At 35.8% G+C, this 13,598-nt stretch overlaps 3 protein-coding genes across 7 annotated transcripts; 1 reads left to right on the plus strand and 2 right to left on the minus strand.

Annotated features, from left to right (window-relative positions):
• Nucleotides 1-18: 18 nt before the first annotated feature.
• On the plus strand, nucleotides 19-3,087 carry LOC149623688 (polyprenal reductase). The gene is made up of 5 exons (XM_089852886.1): nucleotides 19-440; nucleotides 502-653; nucleotides 1,108-1,299; nucleotides 1,365-1,496; nucleotides 1,570-3,087. The coding sequence occupies exons 1-5, from the start codon at nucleotides 223-225 to the stop codon at nucleotides 1,827-1,829; spliced, it is 954 nt and encodes a 317-aa protein (XP_089709012.1). The 5' UTR covers nucleotides 19-222; the 3' UTR covers nucleotides 1,830-3,087.
• On the minus strand, nucleotides 3,065-6,494 carry Ostgamma (oligosaccharide transferase gamma subunit). The gene is made up of 16 exons (XM_089853304.1): nucleotides 6,095-6,494; nucleotides 5,880-6,029; nucleotides 5,354-5,509; nucleotides 4,963-5,078; nucleotides 4,846-4,917; nucleotides 4,749-4,793; nucleotides 4,527-4,699; nucleotides 4,337-4,454; nucleotides 4,181-4,263; nucleotides 4,056-4,113; nucleotides 3,852-3,992; nucleotides 3,696-3,779; nucleotides 3,567-3,630; nucleotides 3,427-3,501; nucleotides 3,266-3,356; nucleotides 3,065-3,198 (listed from the first exon to the last, which is right to left on the minus strand). Exons 1-16 carry the CDS (start codon nucleotides 6,198-6,200, stop codon nucleotides 3,183-3,185), a joined length of 1,548 nt encoding a protein of 515 aa, XP_089709430.1. The 5' UTR covers nucleotides 6,201-6,494; the 3' UTR covers nucleotides 3,065-3,182.
• Nucleotides 6,495-6,649: 155 nt separating this feature from the next.
• Nucleotides 6,650-12,985, minus strand: LOC149623690 (heterogeneous nuclear ribonucleoprotein 87F-like). 5 transcript variants are annotated; one of them, XR_016374830.1, is made up of 8 exons: nucleotides 12,787-12,985; nucleotides 12,324-12,587; nucleotides 12,036-12,246; nucleotides 11,836-11,964; nucleotides 11,506-11,745; nucleotides 10,194-10,304; nucleotides 6,841-6,923; nucleotides 6,650-6,775 (listed from the first exon to the last, which is right to left on the minus strand). XR_016374830.1 is itself a non-coding variant. In XM_089852885.1 (7 exons), the coding sequence occupies exons 1-6, from the start codon at nucleotides 12,808-12,810 to the stop codon at nucleotides 10,216-10,218; spliced, it is 942 nt and encodes a 313-aa protein (XP_089709011.1). In that variant the 5' UTR covers nucleotides 12,811-12,985; the 3' UTR covers nucleotides 8,176-8,968; nucleotides 10,194-10,215. The 5 variants fall into 5 exon arrangements, 3 of the variants coding, with proteins under 3 accessions (XP_089709011.1, XP_089709010.1, XP_089709009.1); XR_016374831.1 differs by having other exon boundaries at nucleotides 6,650-6,778; XM_089852885.1 differs by lacking the exons at nucleotides 6,650-6,775; nucleotides 6,841-6,923 and adding an exon at nucleotides 8,176-8,968 and having other exon boundaries at nucleotides 11,851-11,964.
• Nucleotides 12,986-13,598: the final 613 nt, after the last annotated feature.

Here is a 13,598-nt window from a genome sequence, read left to right on the forward strand (position 1 = left end):
TGTCCCCCCCCTCCCGATGTTGAGGGTCACTAGATTAGAGACCGCCGATTTCCTTTCCCCTGTGAAGGCTGTGGTATGCCAAAACGATATGAACTTGGAAAGACATGTGGTCATTGAACTTATATGTTCTTGAAAGTCGACGTTTTGAGTTCGTGACACAAAAACAAATCATATGAATGCTAATTAATCGCCTTATTTGCATTAAACGCTACAAATTCAAAAATGTATTTGCTACATTTTGCACAATTATTTCAAAATAAGTCCTTACTTTACATTTGGAATGTGTTGTCACTCGGTATTGGAATTTACGGAATATTTGTCCTGTACCTGCCAAATTTTATTCCAAAAACTTTGTCAGCTGTATATCTGTATGGCAAATCTGCCAGTCCATTTATGAAGAAAAAATCCTTTCTAACAGATATTTTTACTCTCCCTAAAAGGTAATGACATCTTTTTCTTCAATTACTTCATTTGCATGATCATGCTTTTTTTTTTATCTAGTTGGTTTAAACATTTTTACATCGTCGCATGTACCTTCCATACTTTCTTGTTATGGACATTATATCAAGTTTATTTTAAGAGGGTAAATTGTCCGGAAATTCTACTTAACCTTATTAAGTCCCTGACTTTTGTTGATTCGAGAAATACAAGTGGTATGTATGCTATTCTATAGTAACAATGTTTAATGGAAAGGTTCAGGTAACATAACATTATAACTTTAAAAAAAAACGGCGTTTTTCTAAACATTAAAGGAAAAATATTAATAAAAAAAAATAAATGATCTCTTATTACAAAATAATTAGCATTTAATTAGTCTTAAAAACGTGGACTACTGTGCCGCCATTGCTTTAGTGACGTCAGAAAACCCCTCACAGTAGATTGGTTGAATTCTAACAGGCATAGCCCACTCGATCACGCGCGTAAGTGTTTCGATTTAGCAGACGCCACTAAACGTACACGTTTTTAAGACTAATTATTTTGTAATAAGAGATCATTTTTTTATATTAATATTTTTCCTTTTATATTTTGAAAAAGGGGCGTTCATTTATGGTATAATGTTATGTTATCTGAACTTTTAAAAGTATTTATGAGCAGTAACATTTGCAGTTCTACCGGAAGATGTTGTTATTGCCCTTCTGCTGATGATACTCCAAGTGTTTAGAAGGTTTACCGAGTGTTACTTTGTTAGTGTTTACTCTGATGCAAAAATGAGTTTACTTCATTATGGATTTGGAATGCTTTTCTACATCGGTGTCGGCTTATCATTAATAATTGAAGCACCAGGCTTTAACAACAATGGTAATTAAGCTTCACCGCGAGCCTCTAGCAACTACAATTCTTTTTAAATACTTAATTATCAATAGCTACTTCAGTTAAATTTACGGGTGCTTGGGTAACACCGAACCATATTTTTGGTGCAATATTATTTCTGTATGGATGGTACGTAGAGCTGGAGTCGCATCTTATATTAGCTGATATAAGAAAGTCAAAAGAAGGTATTTATCCTTTAACAGTGGTGTAAAATACCACTGACGTGACTCACGTCTTATAGTCTGTCGCTTTTTTCAGGGAAGTTGATGAAAAACAAGTATTCCATACCCGAAGGTGGAATGTTTGACTACGTATCGTGTCCTCATTACTTTGGCGAAGTTACTATGTATTTAGCTCTATGCTTCATTTACAGTTGGAGAAACTATACTTTGATTGCCGCGTTTGGTACTGTTTTAGTTAACCAAATAATGGCGGCTCTTATGTCCCACGAATGGTACAAAAATACATTTAAAAATTATCCTTCCAAACGAAAAGCTTTGATTCCGTTTGTAATTTAAAATAATGTTGAATTAGAAGATTTCTTCCAAAACCGGCAAAATAATGATGGGTTTAGTGGGGCATTACCAATTTTGGTAATGGTTAAATTAAAACGCCAATTTTTATAAACGATACTCATGATTATTTATCACAATATAATAGTATTTAAATGGGATTTTCAAATAATGGACATTAAATGCTCAAAATAAATTTATATATCTTAATTAAATAGCCAGTCTTCAAATATAATACTATTTAGTCCCAAACTTTGGGCCCTAATCAGCAGCATTTAATTAATCTTGAAAAGGAGGACTACTACACCACCATTGCTTTAATGGCGTCTTCTTATTTCCAGCCCTGGGTAGGGCACAGCATAGCCCACTCGATCACGCGCGTAATGGAATCGATTTAGCATAGCCCACTCGATCACGCGCGTAATGGAATCGATTTAGCATAGCCCACTCGATCACGCGCGTAATGGGCTCGATTTAGCATAGCCCACTCGATCACGCGCGTAATGGGCTCGATTTAGCATAGCCCACTCGATCACGCGCGTAATGGGCTCGATTTAGCATAGCCCACTCGATCACGCGCGTAATGGGCTCGATTTAGCATAGCCCACTCGATCACGCGCGTAATGGGCTCGATTTAGCATAGCCCACTCGATCACGCGCGTAATGGGCTCGATTTAGCATAGCCCACTCGATCACGCGCGTAATGGGCTCGATTTAGCATAGCCCACTCGATCACGCGCGTAATGGGCTCGATTTAGCATAGCCCACTCGATCACGCGCGTAAGGGGCTCGATTTAGCATAGCCCACTCGATCACGCGCGTAAGGGGCTCGATTTAGCATAGCCCACTCGATCACGCGCGTAAGGGGCTCGATTTAGCATAGCCCACTCGATCACGCGCGTAAGGGGCTCAATTTAGCATATGCCACCAAACCAATGGTGGCTCGTTTTTAAGACTAATTAAATGCTAATTAATTTGTAATAAGAAATAATTTATTTTTCCTTTTATATTTAGAAAAAGGCCGTTCTTTTAAGGTATTATAATGTTATGTTACCTGACCTTTTTTTTAAGCCTAAAATTTGGGCCTAAATAGAAGCAGCCATTTCTTAAACAGTATTTTTGTTATAGAAAACACAAGGGAGTTTTTTTTTTGGGGCCCGCATGATAAGTTTGGGAATGGGATGAACATTTGTAAAATGTACGTGAATGAGATATAAATTTTAATTAAAAAAACAGAGAAAAACCTTTTACAAATACACCTCAACATATGTGCCTTTTTATTATTATTATTAATTTACCATTCGGAGAAAGCTAGGCTTTCGTGATCGTGAATCCTATTAATTCAGATTCTGTTATACACTATTTAAATAAAAAGCTGAAGGAAAAGAATTATTCAATAATTAATTATCATTATCCCCCTTAAAATTATAATATACTATTACCTATATGGATAACCGTGAGCCTTTGAGCGAAAAACTGAGAGCACTAGACTGAACAGCAGGGCAAATATTATAAGCCCAACAACAGCCATGACTGAAAAAAAAAGAAACAGTTACATTTGTTTAAACTTTAAAGTTACTTCAAACACGCTCTCTGAACTTACTTTTCCTTCTTCTAGCATCCCCTTTCATTGCAGCAGCTTCGTTCATCATAATCATACCAAATACAAATACAGAGTCTAAAAAATTAGGTTAAGTTACGTAACTTCCTTTCTTTTGTCATTGATTTGATAAAAAAGGATACACATAATCATGACTAGATAGGTTTCAATGATGAATTGTCCGCCACTACTTCCATGAATGTATGCCTAGAAAAAAATATGGTTTTAATTAACCACAAAATATTGCGTTGAAATTGCATCAATCAACTTACAACTCCTCTGGCTGTACGATGCATAAATGGTGGCCCTCTAATATGATTCCACATTTGCCCTGATGTCATGGCAAATACAATGCACTAAAAAAAATTATACCCACAGTTTAAAGTTCAGATCCAATGTGGTTCCTCCGATAAGAAACATTTTTTTACCATGGAGGCTAATGCCCAAGAGGTTTTGTTATAGAGAAAGTCTAAATTGTTTCGCTTCATGTAAAGAAGAGCACCGATTAAGAAGAAGAGAATAACTAAAGCAATGGTTCCTGAATAGTTTGGGGGACGGAATACTCTGATCTGAATAAATTTAAATAATTGTTACAAAATTATTAAAAAAAAAAAGCCTATGAACTTTATTACTTGAATGTCAGTTCTATCGGTAATCCATCTTGCAATAGTTTCAGCAGCAAATCCAATTCTAAAATGTAGAAAACCCTTAGCCATGAAATCTAATTTAATTTAATGCAAAATTATATCAATCTAACCTTTGTATATCCATTTGATCTCCTTTTTTGGGTTTTCCCTTTTCTGGGAAATGTAGGAATATTGGGGCAGAATTTTGACCAAGCTGATATGTTACATAAAAGATCGATGTATTTATTTCAGATATTTTTAATGAAGGTAATTCCTCAAATACTTACGGAAGTAAATACATCAGGGCCTTCATCAAAGTCAACCATTCCAAAGAAAAGTTTATTTGAATATAATTGAGAATATCTCCAAGAATTAGCTACAATTTGAAATTCTTCCGATGCATGTCTAAAATCAATGCAATTTTTTTTTTTTTGTAAAACTAAATGGGGAAATTTAAATAAACACAGGAACAATTACCGGCAAATTGCACATTGCCGTTGAGGGGATAATGCTGTTAGCATTATAATGAAAGAGTAATTTCGAGGAGCAGCCTTCACATATTGTCGAAACTTGTCTCCGTTTAATCTAATAACAGCTCTTTTGGAACTAATTTCCATCAACTGCTGAACTCTTTCGCTCAGCGTTTGTGTCTGTCAAATTGTCATTTTTTAGTAATAATTAAAAGGGCGCACAAGGCACCACGTATGGGTCATGGTCACCAGTCACCACAAGTGCACCCATTTGCTAAATGGGTAACCCAACCCTTCTAGGTGTAAAATTAAAAACTATTTCTTACTTCTTTCTTCGAAGCATGACTGGTGACAACTACTAAACTTAGTAATGATACTGATAGTATGAAAAACGTATACTTCATTTTACTTTACAAATAAATATTATTACAAATACAAAATACCACTCCACTACTCCACATAAACACTCCGCGACAAGGCAACCCAACAACGTCGGACGTGTAAATAGACAAAAGCAGACGACAAACTTGCCGGTCATCAGCCACTCGCAGAGCTCCAGCTCAGCAATGACGTCGGGCAGGTGACCTCAATGGGCCAATGAGAGAGAGAGAATATCTATCTGTCAACAATAATCACCTATTACCCTAAATTACAATAATTAAGATGCAATTAACTTTATTTCTAGTGGCACGTTCTAATTTATGCATTAAACAATATTGCCAAAATAAATACAATTTTTAATATTATTATTCACTCATTTCAATCTCAATTTTCAAATACATTTTAATTTCGAAATGCAAAAAGTTTTAATAAAGAAATAAACATTTGATAATTAATTCTTTAATCGATCATAGTAACAAATGCATCGATCACGGGGAGTATTGTTGAATGTACAATCTCCTCCCAAATAAGGGTGAAGGGCGCGACAATCCCTGTTGCAATTCGGGGCTAACAATGTCACGTTTCCTCCATGACAAGTTTCATAGGAACCTGTTCAATCACAGAAGTGACATAAATTAAGCCCAAAACATTACGATGTGGCTTTTTTAGGCCTATCATAAGTTTATAAGACATGTTCCATAAGTATGACCCTGGCCTTCCTATACTTCGTAATGCTAGACTAGAGAGCTAGTTCGAGAATGACGCGAGAATTGACTACACTCGGTTTTGCAGTCCATCTTTCTATTAGTCTGTACTAAGCCCTCGACACTCGACAGCGCCTGACCAGGCGTGGCTATACGAGAACCTATATCATTTCACCAACATCCCTTCATGCCAAGCTCTCAGTAACCAGTGACAAACTTATCGAACATATCTTATGAACTTATGGGCCTGGTTATACACAAAACCAGCCACATACCCATAAGAACGGCCCCACAAATTTTCGAGTCAATTCCTTGAAGGTTATCTCTGCAACGGTTTCCCCATAATTTACCATTAACCTTAAGACGCCATAATAAATCTCTCTTGACATCGCAATAATTGTTTGTAGCCCAAGGAGGACATACCCCTGTTAAATCAATTCCATCAGAGACAGATTTACCACAAGAAAAAAAAAAAAGTTGAATCCTTTACTTAGGCCATATTCTCCGTCTTGATGTCCGTGACCATGATATCCAAAGTCACATCTAACTATGGCAACCATAAAAATGTTCAAAAATAATATACAGGCGTATAACATTGTAGTCGCATCAATGTTTACACCCCTTAAAAAACAAAACTTATCGCGTTTCCAACTGGTTCTTGGGTACCAAACTCACCTTACGTGAAAATACTGTTTATTAAAAATTGGAGGCTAGTAATATATACCAACGAAAATTACTCAAATCAGTCTTATCAAGTTCTTAGTACTCGAGTGCACTAAGATAATCACACCTAACTTCCCAATTAGGCTATCAGTCGGAGAGAGTTTATTACTTAGCCAAGTACCAAATGGGTATACTTATAAAAAATAGTTCACGGACTGTTTGATAATCATGTTTACTTCAAAAAATCAAGTACCTAGTCATATGATAACAATAGGTTAATTGATAAATCTAGAACGGATGAGGAAAAAAATTAATTGCTTCGTTCCTTTGATATCCTTGTTCTCTTAATTAATATTTTTACAAGTAAAAATAAAATTACACATTGTGTTTGTTTATTTATTTATTTCTTTTTTTCACATTTGTGATAAAACCTTCACCCAAATTTCAAGTCCCGCGCGACTTGGTTCGGTCTACATATTTTTGGTTTGCATTCTCCAACAGCGAACAACTACTGGAAAAATCGCGCAATTATAGAAGTTACGTCACATCAGGAACAAAAAACTCGCATCTTACACTTGTCTTGAAACTGTTACTGTTTGATTAACTCAGACATTAGTTGAATCTTCTCGTTGTTTCACCAGACAAGAATTATTTGTCTAAAATTAAATTAAAATGTATTTAAGTATCGTTAAGAGTATGAAATTTTTCTGAGAACGGGTACAGAATGTGGTCATTTAAATGACGACGGTTTCTCTACCTTTATTCTATGTACCCTTAACAGCAGTTTTTTTTTTGAGCTCAGAATTTATTTCCTTAAAATGCAATGAACGCGTACTGTTAAATTTATTTTAAACTGAGCTTTTAAATATAATTTAAACTGTAATGGTAGTTAAGAGAACATTTGTAGTGCCTGAAGATTGCCTTGACAATATAATTTCCAAATATTAACCTAATATACTTAATTGCAATGAACAATTTAACTGTCTTTATGATTGAACTACGAATATTTTTAACTGAGTGGAATGGGAGGGAACTTACAAACCTTTTGTACCCAACCTACTTAACCAAGAAGTGATTTCTAGTTTATTAGGGAGAAGGTATAAATTCGCCACATTTCCAGCTATATCTCCAGTCCAAACGTAGGTCCGGAGTTAATCCCCGCCTCTTTATTACAACTAGCATCTCATTGGTTCTTGAAAACTCACGTCAGCGCGACGCGAATGACGAAAATTACGTATTATCCGACTGACGAGAGGCGAAATAGCCCGGCCTCCTTTTACTTCCCCCGTTGTATTTTGAAAGGGGGACTGGTACTATGGCGCGCGAATACTTAGGTATCTTAAACCTTCTCCCTAATAAACTAGATATCACTTCTTGACTTAACCCAATGACGAAATAAGCTCTATTACCACGAATTTTGTAACAACGCTACCCTGTATTAAAAAATTCGTTAGTTATCAAGGCAAACTTAAAACTGGCATTTTTCGAAAAGAAAAAAAAAAATTCTAGAATATAAGACAATCACGAAACTCGAGAGTTGCTTAAAGTTAATTATTGAACTCTTAACGTTACCTAGTCTTAGCAGCCTGTTCCTTTTACTTTTGACTCGCAAACATATAATTTACCAGAACTAGATGAATGTGGGGAAACATCTTAAAAACCTTAATAGCTATTAAATTAATTCCTACAAAACAATGAAAGTAAAACTGTTTTTTTTTGTCCCCTAAAATTTAAAAACCTTACCTCTTGCCCGCTTAGATTAGATCATATACGCACAATAACGTTTTTTTTTTTTTTAATCTTAGAAAAAAGCTCTTAAAATCCTGGCTTTTCAGACGAGAGAGAGAGAGAGATCACCTTCAAAGCTTATTTTCCACCTTAAACTGAAAACTGAGAGACTTAACAAACTTATTTTGGTTTTGTTTTTGTTTTTTTTTCTACAGTCTAACAAAATGGGTCTTTAATTTTTGAAACTTCCAAAACGGGACCTTACAATTCCGTATACTGGTAATACAAAAAAACGGGAAAATTACAATTAACTCAAAACGTAATTAGGATGAGTTTGTCCTTACTCAATATATAAAAAAAAAAAAAGAACCATATAGTGAAAAACATTAGAGGGGAATGTACTGGAGGATATTGATATTGTTTTTTAAAGTTTGTTATTTTTTTTTTTTTAAAAGTAGTTCACAAAATATTTAATTGTTTAAAAACTTTTTAGTCAATACGCAACAATACTGCGTTTCCACAATATTACTTAATACTATTTAGTCGTTATACAAGCACTTAATAGCGATTAATTTTAAGGGTGGGGGGGGGGGGGGGTGGAAAGATAGGCGGTCATTTTTCTCAAGTCCTTGTACCGTATAAGGAATGGTTAGAGTAAACAAATACAGGAATATATGTATGTAAACGTCAAAAGGGGGGGGGGGGTGATTATTAAAACACTTACAGAGATTCCCAAAAAAATATATATAGAATTTTGATCAAATTAAATAAGAGTTTGTTTGTTTGTTTTTTTTCTGTTTTCTTTGTTTCCCGACTATAGCGCGAAATAATAATAAAAAATTCTTCAAACTTAAGAGCTAGTTGCACTGCGAGTAAAGCTTCCTGCCTGCTGCTTCCGAGAGAAAAAGGACCTTCAGATTTAAAACCCAGCGATATTGTGCGTGTTCAAGATTGACTAAAAAAATTACATTCCCTAAATTCACAAAAACACCAATTACTAAATGAGAGACTATTGCAAATTAAGGCAATGTTTCTTTTTTTTTTTTTACGTTCCCCAGAAGCATTTTTTTTTTAACTTCTGGTTCCCCTTTAAAGTCATTTTTGATTAAAGAAAATTAAGGTACTTAATATAAGGATTAGAGATAGAAAAACTTCACTTTTATATTTAGGCTAACCTATTAAGATTAAGTTTTGATTACTTTTAACGGAAGACACTATATTTTATATCTATAGAATGAGTAAGAAACCAACTTGAAGTTACAAAGCCCACTCCCTTTAATTAATCCTAGGTTTTATAGTAAAGCTGATAGCCATAACGTTTTAAAATAAGGATTGTCATTATTATTATTATTATTATCATGACGTATACTTACTTCCAAGATCACAGGGAACCCAGCCAAAAATTTAAATTCCATATAGGAAAAAAATGGGATCTTTTTACGGAATTATAGGAGAAAACAGGTTGTTTTTATAGGAAAATATAGGAGAACTTATTCAAATGTGATCTCAAAAAAAGATCTAAATTTTGATAAATTTGATGCTAAACTATATGAAAACTTTGACTAAGTCAAAATATAGGATATTATAGGACCTTTCATGAAATTATAGCATAATAATATAGGACAGGTTCAAAAATATAGGATATTATAGGACCTTTAATGAAATTATAGCATAATAATATGGGACAGGTTCAAAAATATGGGATTTCATAGGACCTTTCATGAAATTATAGCATAATAATATGGGACAGGTTCAAAAATATGGGATTTCATAGGACCTTTCATGAAATTATAGCATAATAATATAGGACAGGTTCAAAAATATAGGATATTATAGGACCTTTCAAGAAATTATAGCATAATAATATGGGACAGGTTCAAAAATAAAGGATTTCATAGGAATTATTGGACCACTGGGCTCCCTGATACCACCAACTTGGGTCTATTAAAGGGGCACTAGATATCACACACACGTCCCTTTTAATAAAAGTCAACCTGCCATCATTATCTAATTAGTACCCTAAACCTTACTATTTTTCCCCAAAAAATATCTACCTTGTCCCTATAAGTTAGTACTTTTAAATTCTTAGAGTTAAATAAGATATATCAATACCACTTGAAACTTATCAGAATCACAAAACTTAAGTGTGATATGATGTTTATGGAGAAAATAAGTAGGGATGAAAAGGTTCAACTTACCCAAAAATTATTCCAGTATACTTTACTGATTCCTGCGGTATCCTCCACCGTATCCAGTTCCTCCTGACATACCGCCACCTCCTGAATTTCCTCCATAGTTTCCACCACCAACTGTTAAAAAAAAAAACCATTCAAAAACATTAACTTACATTAGGAACTAAACTTATCTTGATTCAATAACAAAAAGAACCCAAAATTCATTAACAAAGCCTCTATATGGGCTTAAATTTTGGGCCTAAATAGTTCCTGTCCATTCAGGCCTAAATAGATAAGACCTTTGGAGATTATAGGCCCAAAATATCTAACTAGAAGCACTAATAAAGACCAATATCTCAGGTGTACTAATTAGGCCCAAAAATTGGGCATAAACAGATTTTGGCTATTTGGGTCCAAATTTTGGGCAAAAATAGTACTCATAAGGTAATAGGCTATTTAGACTCAAAATTTAGGCTCAAATAGCTTAGCAAACCATTCATACTGGCTATTTAAGTCCAAAACTTTGGGCCTAAATAGTCACCCTGGCGATTTAAGTCCAAAACTTTGGGCCTAAATAGTTTCCCTGGCGATTTAAGTCCAAAACTTTGGGCCTAAATAGTTTCCCTGGCGATTTAAGTCCAAAACTTTGGGCCTAAATAGTTTCCCTGGCGATTTAAGTCCAAAACTTTGGGCCTAAATAGTTTCCCTGGCGATTTAAGTCCAAAACTTTGGGCCTAAATAGTTTCCCTGGCGATTTAAGTCCAAAACTTTGGGCCTAAATAGTCACCCTGGCGATTTAAGTCCAAAACTTTGGGCCTAAATAGTCACCCTGGCGATTTAAGTCCAAAACTTTGGGCCTAAATAGTCTCCCTGGCCATTTAAGTCCAAAACTTTGGGCTTAAATAGTCTCCCTGGCCATTTAAGTCCAAAACTTTGGGCCTAAATAGTCTCCCTGGCCATTTAAGTCCAAAACTTTGGGCCTAAATAGTCTCCCTGGCCATTTAAGTCCAAAACTTTGGGCCTAAATAGTCTCCCTGGCCATTTAAGTCCAAAACTTTGGGCCTAAATAGTCTCCCTGGCCATTTAAGTCCAAAACTTTGGGCCTAAATAGTCTCCCTGGCCATTTAAGTCCAAAACTTTGGGCCTAAATAGTCTCCCTGGCCATTTAAGTCCAAAACTTTGGGCCTAAATAGTCTCCCTGGCCATTTAAGTCCAAAACTTTGGGCCTAAATAGTTTCCCTGGCTATTTAAGTCCAAAACTTTGGGCCTAAATAGTGTCCCTGGAGTGGCTATTTAAGTCCAAAACTTAGAGGAATTGATCAAAGAGACAACTTACAATCACCCTGTTGTCCACCGCCTCCATATGGTCCTTGTCCTCTGTTCATGTAGTTATTTCCACCTCTCATTGGGCCACCGCCGGAATTGCCACCATAGTTGGAACCAAATCCTCCATCATTGGACCATACTCCTCCGGAATAGCCTCCTCCCCCACCACCACCAGAGTTGTAGTTGTTTCCATATCCACCACCATCTCCTCCGTAATTGTTTCCACCTCCTCCTCCGTAATTTCCACCACCTTGAAATTACAAAAATAAGAGTAGTGAAAGTGAGAAAAGATATGACGTCATTAAGATACATTTTCAATAGATAAAAATGTAATACTAACGGCCCGAGGACATACGGTTGTCATAGTTGGATTTCATATCCTTCTTCCTTTGTAAGTTGTCCATTTCTTGCTTAGAAAGGGCCTTCTTGACATCGGCTCTCTTTCCTTTGATGGTGTGTTGTTTCCTTACTGTGAAAACCAATTTTGACTTTAGTAACTTATTTGTTAAGTTACAAGATGAGGTGATCTGCCAGACTTACAGACAATCTTGTCAACTGGATCATAGTCATCATATTCAACAAAAGCAAATCCTCGTTTTTTTCCAGTTTCCTTTTCAGTGACAACATTAACACTGATGATGTTTCCGTATTGTTCAAAGTACTGTCTCAAATCTTCTTCTTCAATGTCATCCTTCAATCCTCCGACAAAAACTTTCTTAACTGTGGCCTGAGACTCTGGTTTTCCAGATTCCTGCAAAGGAAACGCGTTAACATTTATTTACACATTCCCTCGATGTCTATTAAAAAGTTCTCATTAAATGTAATTACCTCTCTAGGAGAAGCTCTCTTAGGTTCAACCACTCTACCATCAACAGTATGAGGTCTAGCGTGTTGAGCTTCATCCACCATGCTACCAGTTTTGTAAGTGATGAATCCAAAACCTCTGGATCTTTTAGTGTTTGGATCTCTTATGACAACGCAATCCACAATGTCTCCCCATTGTTGAAAGTGCTCGGTAAGAGTTTCTTCCGTAGTTTTATAATCAAGGCCTCCAATAAAAAGCTTACGAAATTGTTCCGGTTCAAGCTCATTCTAAATGCCAAAAAAAATTAAGCTTAATTAACTAAAGTTACGCGTATAATAAATTATTTTAGTTAGGGTGGACGCTTTAAAAAAATTCAAAGATGAGAATTGCGCCTTTTTTTCTTTATTGATCGGCGCGCCCCGGCGGCCCGGCCTACTAGTAACCAAGGCTTAACAAATTAAACAAAGAAGCTGAATAAAAACTTACATCGTAATTATCTTCGTCTCCCATTATTTCCGTTTAAAAATTAAGGAATGCGCGACTAAAAATAGATAACTACAGCTTATTTAATTGAAAATTAAAATATAACTTTCCGGCAAGAAATTAAATTGTGAGACAATGGAAAACAATTGACAACTCTCTTTCTTCACCTCAAACGCCAAAGACCGTTGGAAAATGGACGACAACAAGACTAGCAGATTTAAAATATTTGGCACGCATGGCAAATCATAAATCACCAGTCCGGGACTGCCATTTTTCCTGTATATCGCACCTAGTTTCACTTTCAAGCGTTTTTATTCGCTCCTATAGGGTGCGTGATCGTGTGCGCTATGCTTATACATAGTTTTCAGACTAGGATTAATAAAATTTACAAAAGGAGGCCTGGCTTTTTCTTCACCACGAAGTCTGGCCTTTTGTATAAATCCTCCTGTTCTGAAAACAATTTATAAAACCAAGGATGATGGGGGAGGATGCGAAATTTGAGAGAAATAGGCGCGCTAACTGTGGAACGACTCAGGTTGGGTGGGACGCCAAAAATGGGGGAGGAATACACGGATAAATGGTAGACGGTCTTCCTGACTCGTCTTACGTAGACTGCCTGCCATTTCTCCGAGTATTCTTCCATCGTTTCTAGCGTCCCGCCGGACCCGAGTCGTTCCACAGTTGGCGCTCCTATTTCTCTCATATTTCGCATCCTTGATAAAACTGCTGCTGCTGGCAATGTGGCACGGTATCCGTATCCGATGCACTGTAATTCACCCTACCTTTATTGAGCCCGACTGTTATTGTTGGGACAG

The sequence above is a fragment of the Phalangium opilio genome, unplaced genomic scaffold, assembly GCF_054372755.1.
Source record: "Phalangium opilio isolate 3A_F unplaced genomic scaffold, DU_Popi_V2 ptg000113l_1, whole genome shotgun sequence".
Taxonomy (NCBI): Eukaryota; Metazoa; Arthropoda; class Arachnida; order Opiliones; family Phalangiidae; genus Phalangium; species Phalangium opilio.